Source organism: Solea solea, chromosome 19, assembly GCF_958295425.1.
Source record: "Solea solea chromosome 19, fSolSol10.1, whole genome shotgun sequence".
NCBI lineage: Eukaryota > Metazoa > Chordata > Actinopteri > Pleuronectiformes > Soleidae > Solea > Solea solea.
The window spans coordinates 3488315-3495019 of NC_081152.1; the positions used below are offsets into that span (position 1 = coordinate 3488315).

The 6705-nt window shown below is 38.6% G+C and overlaps 1 protein-coding gene across 1 annotated transcript; it reads left to right on the plus strand.

Annotated features, from left to right (window-relative positions):
• The first annotated feature begins 1592 nt into the window (after nucleotides 1–1592).
• Nucleotides 1593–6103, plus strand: LOC131445839 (cyclin-dependent kinase 2-associated protein 1). Its single transcript, XM_058616533.1, has 4 exons — nucleotides 1593–1756; nucleotides 3100–3200; nucleotides 4148–4274; nucleotides 5468–6103. The coding sequence occupies exons 1-4, from the start codon at nucleotides 1690–1692 to the stop codon at nucleotides 5533–5535; spliced, it is 363 nt and encodes a 120-aa protein (XP_058472516.1). The 5' UTR covers nucleotides 1593–1689; the 3' UTR covers nucleotides 5536–6103.
• Nucleotides 6104–6705: the final 602 nt, after the last annotated feature.

A 6705-nucleotide genomic window follows, 5' to 3' on the forward strand; every position in this document is an offset into this window, starting at 1 on the left:
TTCTACCCACCACCTTTGTTTAAAATGTAAACCAAAGGCTTATACATATTTTCATGATTATTGTTAATGGATGAATGTGGAATCTTTTCATTTAAAACCACTGCTTAGGATATTATTTACTCCCATTATAGAAGTTCTTATGCAGAGTGGCCTGTTTTTTTATTTCAAAAATAATATTGGGTGTTACACCAAGGGCAGTAATAAATAAACAATTTTGCTCTTCACAATTCATATACAATGACAATAACACATTGTATTTATAAAGCATTTTTAAAGGGTTCTCAAACACTTTACTTATGTTAAAAGTCATAAAATTAAACACAGGGAAGAAAATACACACAATTTCCTGCTGAATTTTCACAAGGTTTGGAAAAAATGGCTGTAGAGTATTACATCTATTCATTTAATTTAATTATAAGTATGAGTTCCTGTTATACAGAATGGCCCATTTTAGACAATAATATTACTTGGTGATATGGACTGATGCTGTATTGTTCTTGTTTACCATACAGTGTGTTAATTGGGGTTCATTTTAATCATTCATATACTACTGGGTTGTTGATTTTTGCCAGTAAATATTCAAAATTGTGTTTCCATTAAATGTCACTCTATTCTGTGTCCTTAAGTGCAGAGCTCCACATCTTCAGTGGTCCCAGGTCATGACCCTGAGGAACCAGGCCTTGTTCTTGTGCTTCCAACCATGTGGCTCAGTGGGGGTCAGAGCAGAGGGGGACAAGTATAATAGAGCTTCCCCTCTTTTTCTCCTCCTGTGTCTTCTGCTTCACAGCCACATGCTTCCACTATAGAGTGGCTGAATCCTTTAATTTTACTTTCTGAACAAGTTAATGTGAGGAGCAGCAAAGATTCATTTTATTCTCAGTGGCTGAAGCAATGGACGCGCCCCCACAGACAAAGACAGGTATCTGCCTCACTCTGTTTGTGTTCATGTGTGTGTGTGTGCGAGAGAGAGAGAGGAAAACTTAAACAAAAGCCTTTTACTGCACTTACTGTGTTCACTGTGAACTTAAATAATCAGCAAATATATCGTGTATGTGTGTGATTTATTTAATAAGTAACTTATTAATGCCTGTTTTTTTAACGTGGTATAATATTTGAGTTAAATTAAAAATAATTCACAGTAAAGCGAAGTTGACTGAAACAAAAGCATTTTACGACACACGTACAATGGCCGACTCATGTAAACATTTACCTAAAACTGTTTACATATGATATGATAATGTGCTCCTCAATGGTGTTTCCCTGCCTTTTAACGCGCAATAAAAACCGAATAGAGTTTAAAAAATGTGACAGAAAGCGACTCACATGTTCACACGCGACATTTAAACAAAAAGGCGAGATCATCTTTTATTAGAGTTTAAAAAGTGCCTTTTAAGTTAGCCCGCTGATAAATGTCACCGAAACGTGTTTAAAATGCGTTAAGCCGCGTGTTAAATTCCCCGTTCCGTGTCAGAAAAATTACGTTTTTTGTGTGTATTTCATTATTTTAAGGAAGGGGGGGAAAAAGCCAAGGGTTTGGTTGATAAGCCGTAGCGGTACAGTGTTACAAAGCACAGTAGTGGGTGTCAATATAAAGTGACGGCCATATTTGCCGGTGCCGCTGTTGTAAACAAAAAGTGAGAGACAGACGCTTCACTGAATTTCGGGTCATTTTTATTTCTTTAATTTACAATGTCTTTGGGAATGTCTTATAAACCCAATATCCACCAGCACATTCCGGGAACTTCTGGGAATCAGGGTAAGGAGAAAATTGGGCTGAAAATCAAAGTATCCGTGGGTTAAACCGTGTGTTAAATTCGGGGTCTCGGAGAATACCTGGAGAAAGACCGTGTCTGTAGTTTTTGTCCAGTTATATATATAGGGTCAGATCCTGGGAGCTAGGCTAATTCATATCCGCCATTATTACTAATGTAAAAGAGCGCCTTCCGTGGCATCGGTCGGCGGAGAAACACGGCCGGGATGTGTGCTGAGAAAGCGGCGGTTCCTAAAATGCGGTTCTCCGTCGTCCGAGGTCGCGGTCCCGGCGGGCGGCTGCCGTAACACGGTGACAAAAATGTATCACTTGTGTCTTCTTGAGCCAGCCTTGTTCCGTTTCCTCCATGATGCTCCTCGGTGCTCGCTGCTGATCGATCTGCCTCTGAATTTTTTTATGACTCTTTGAGGACACCTGGTGTCGCAGACGGGATATTACACGCGAACAAAGCAGCAGGGGAGCAGCGATGATGATGGAGGAGTAAAAAAAACACAAAAAAAACACACAAACAGGGGAAGAGGAAAAAAAAGATTAAATAGCGAGCAGTTTGTTTTTGATGTTGTGAAGTAAAATCAGCAACACATGAGTGTGTAAATACATTACAGCAAACATTTGGAGGGGACTGTGTACTTGTGTCTTTGTCTGCTTTATGATAATGTTGGATCTCTCTTGGTTGTTTTCTGTATGCTAATTTTTGCATCTTTGTGTGTGTATTTGTTTTTTGTGTGTTCGTATCTTGTCCCCTGTGTTGTCGCCTTCACCTTGTTTTGTTTCCTTTCATCGTGCATCTCGTGGTGGATCAGTGTATCTAGATTTTGTGTCACTCATTTGTTCTGCATCTCTCGTGTTTTCTGTCTTTTTTGGGGGCTTCTTTTCCGTCTTTCTCATTTTGTTTTTGACGGAATATTTTAGAGAAATGCTCATGCTGTGCAGAGGTCTATAAATGACTGTTGTGTGTCATGGTTATTGCATCTCTGTCTATTATTTTGCATCCTGTGGTCATGTGGTGTCTCTCTGTGCTTCTCTGTTGCCTTATTTGTGTCTTTTTTACTTGTTTGTCCTGTATATTTTACTCCTTTTGATCATTTCACATGTTTCTTTCCTGCCTTTTGTGTTCTTTCACTTTCATTTAATTTAATATCATGGGCAGCCCATGACCAAGGCTTGTGACCCAAGGGTTGCCGGGTTTGAGTCCCTGCCATGTCGAGGGAGAAGCTGTTCTTTATCATTACACAATTTGTTTTGTCTCATCGTCACATGTGAAAGACTAAATGAAATCAATATATTTATTGTTAATGATTAACATTTTTGTTTTGATCTGCCAACAGTTGGAAACCTCCAGTCTTCCTCAGCAGCGAACCTGGCCACGTTGCAGTCTTACAGGCCTCTCCTGAATGACTACGGACCTCCATCTCTGGGATTCTCTCAGGTACAGTAAAGCTTCACAGATGTTTTTACATGAAGTGTCTCCTAACAACATTATCTATTGACAATGACTTATAGCAAGTATAGCAAGTTACTCGGCCTCTCATTTATGTTAAATTAAATCAGGGCTGCATCTAACAATTATTTTCTTTACTATTATTCTGTTTTATTTAAGAAAAAAAACACAAAAACCTACAAAATGTCTTGTTTTGGCCTCGAATCCGATGACTTGATCATCAAAGTAGTCTGTACTTAATTAAGTATTGATACAACAATCAATCAATCGATACATTAATTTGCAGCTTTTTTAATATATTAAAAATTATTTTTATATTTAAATATGTATATGTATCATTTTTACATATATACATATATATATATATATATGTATATATATATATATACACACTATCAAAAGTGGATATGTGCCTCAGGACGTTAACTGAACTGAAAAAAGGCAACAAACAAAATTAAAAGGAGAGAAAGTCTAGTTAAACAAAAAGAAATATATACGTATTACAATTAAGGGCATGTCATCCTTCTAATTAGTGCTCATATATTTATCTGGGATGGATTGTGAGCCAAAAGGGTAAAAGGATAGGGCTGAGGGGCCCCTTTAAGATATAAGGGGTGAATGACATGGTATGTTTGAGGGGACACATAATATAACCAGTGTTACCTGGTCTCAGGGCCCATTAAAACATCGAGGTGAATATCATTCTAGTGAAACTATCAGGATAGTAGTGCAGAGACTTGGGCCTCAGGGCCCCTGAACTGGGGTCTGACAGGCCCATTGTTTATCCTGCTACGTCAGCTTCTGTTTTGTGATGCTGTCAGCAAACAAGTGCATTTTCACTTACCAAGAAAAGAGAAAGAGAGAGAGAGAAAAAAAGAGACAATTCGAAGTGTGTCAAATGTGGCTCATCTCATCTGGGTCTGCTCCAACCTCAGGGCTCCACCGGCAGCCAAGTTCCTCAGAACAAATATGCAGAGCTGCTGGCCATCATCGAAGAACTCGGGAAGGAGATCAGGCCCACATATGCTGGAAGCAAGACTGCCATGGAGAGACTGAAAAGAGGCAAGTAAAACAACAAATAACCCTAGATATGCAGATATGCAAGACTTTATAGGGCCCTAAACTGAATTTGAATTGACTAATAACTTAGCACCTTTCATACAAGGATTGCAGCTCAAAGTGCTTTACAATAAATACACAACACAGGGTGGAATGAAAAGGAAAGGTCTAAAGTCAAAAAGTAAAAACCTTGTTTTTTCAAACAATGCAAATAAAACGGTAAAATACAACACAGGGTGGAATAAAGTAGGAAAAGGCTTGAGTCAATGGCTTGAGTCAAAGGCTTGAGTCAAAGGCTTGAGTCAAGAGGTTTGAGTCAAGAGGTTTGATTTGATTTTATTTTATTTGAAAGGGACCATGTGCAATTAAAAACATAAATGTCACCATTTGATGCATTACACCAGAGTTAGCCTTGGGCTAATTTACATCTCTAATTTACATCTTACATCTAATTTACATCGCTACCTAAAGATAAATACAACACAGATAAAACATCAAATATCACTCAGCAGGTAATGTCATGTAGAAGGACAAATAAATACAGCACAGATAAAACATTACGCAACAAGTAAGAGCATACAGCAATGTAGGAAGTGCCCCTCACAGGTGCACACACACACACACACACACACATACACACATACACAAATAGCCACTGGCTAAAACTTTGTTTTTAACTTAAAACTTAAAAACGAAATGCAAATTAAACACAACACAGGATGGAATAAAAAGGAGCTAATTGAAGGCTAGAGTAAAAAGATAAGTTGTAAGTCTTCTTTTAAAAATATCCCCTGATATCTAAGGGTAGTGTGTTACAAAGTTCAGTGGCATAAGTAACAAAGGCGGCATCCCCAATTTTCTTTCCACTGTTGTGGGGAACCTCCAATAAACCAGCAGCGGAGGATCGCAGTGGTCTTTGCGGTACATAGAGAACAATATGCACTTTCATATTCAAAGTGAAGCACTAAGTGTGGTGATACTGAGCTTGAATTGAACAAGTAAACGTGTTTAATGACTTTTGGATTTTGCATATAACTTGAGCTCAACACTATTTCGATATCTAAATATATCTAAAAATGACTATCTCCACACACAGCAGCTGCATAATCCAGGCTCGGTGCACGTGTTAAACACAGAGCAGCAGTGGGTGATTAAAAGTCTGTTCATGGAGCGTGTGTGTTTGCGTTTCCTCACAGGAATAATCCACGCCAGAGGGCTGGTGCGCGAATGCTTGGCAGAGACGGAGAGAAACGCCAGGTCCTAGCTGCAATCCCACGTTCGTCCCTGCAAGAAGAACTAACCGTCTCATCGAAACAATAAATAAACTTGCATGGTATTTCCTCTGAGAGGAGGAAGTAAATGAACAAAGGATTGGAAAAGCAAGCTCATCTCCTAGAGGAAAGAAAAAAAAAATATACATACAATTCATGACTCCTGAGGATTCTGGAGGATCATTTAAATCACATGTCGCTCATTGGAATTCAAATATCATCGAGGATGTAGTTTGTTTTTAACGCCCCCAACTTTTGGGATCTTAATTTTGACTCCATATTTAAGCATTTTGGTTTCTGCATGTGAAAGGGCCCATGGTTTTAATTGTACCACACTGCATGGCTTGTACAGGGTTAGATGGAGACTTCTTTTTTGATAGTGTTCAGTCTGTTTTTCAGACCCATGTAAGACATGAATGAGTGAGTGTGTGAAGGACAGATGTGCCAAATGCATTGGTTCATTCGTGTTGAGGTTGGTTTTGGTATTAAAAAAAAAGGAAAATGCTGTTACTTGCATCTTTGTATGTATTTATTACTCAGTGTAATAAATTGTATTTTCAATATAGTTGTCCGTGTGATTAATTTTGTTTTAGAGGAGTACGGTGGCCCTGAAGGCCGAACTCGGCCGACATTTAAGACAATTTAGAAGGCGTGAATTGAATTTTAGAATCTATTTTAAAATCTTGACCCTAACTTTTAGAGTGTTGCATGGTCAAACCCCTCATTACATCTCTGACCTGCTACAGCTTCACAACCGACACCCACCAGTCTGAGGTCAGCAGGTCAGGTCAGATTACTCATAGTCCTAAAGACCCATTTTAAGGTGATTGCTCCTTTGAAGCAGAAGCACCTCGACTGTGGAACGCTCTCCCTTTTTCCCCTTTGCTGCCTAGACAATGTTGACTCTTTTAACCCTTAGAACACAGAGCATTTCAGCTGCTTTTTTCCATTACAATGTTCAAACGTACAGTATATACAGAGGCTATAAGAATGTGCAATATAGAGTGTCTTATATCCTTTTTTTCAGCACAACCTAGACAATCTATATAAACACACCTGAGCAAAAAGTACTCGAAATGTTTAAAATCGGATTGAACTTGTGAAATTTGGAAATTCGTCACAGTTCAAAGTTCACTTGGCTCGTTTTTATGAACAAAAAGAAG

Bases quoted from the DNA above. Each gene is read 5' to 3' on its own strand.
- LOC131445839 (XM_058616533.1), top strand. From the start codon at position 1,690: ATGTCTTTGGGAATGTCTTATAAACCCAATATCCACCAGCACATTCCG. The intron at 1,757-3,099 runs GTAAGGAGAAAA...ATCTGCCAACAG, and splicing joins GGGAACTTCTGGGAATCAGG to TTGGAAACCTCCAGTCTTCC. The intron at 3,201-4,147 runs GTACAGTAAAGC...CTCCAACCTCAG, and splicing joins CATCTCTGGGATTCTCTCAG to GGCTCCACCGGCAGCCAAGT.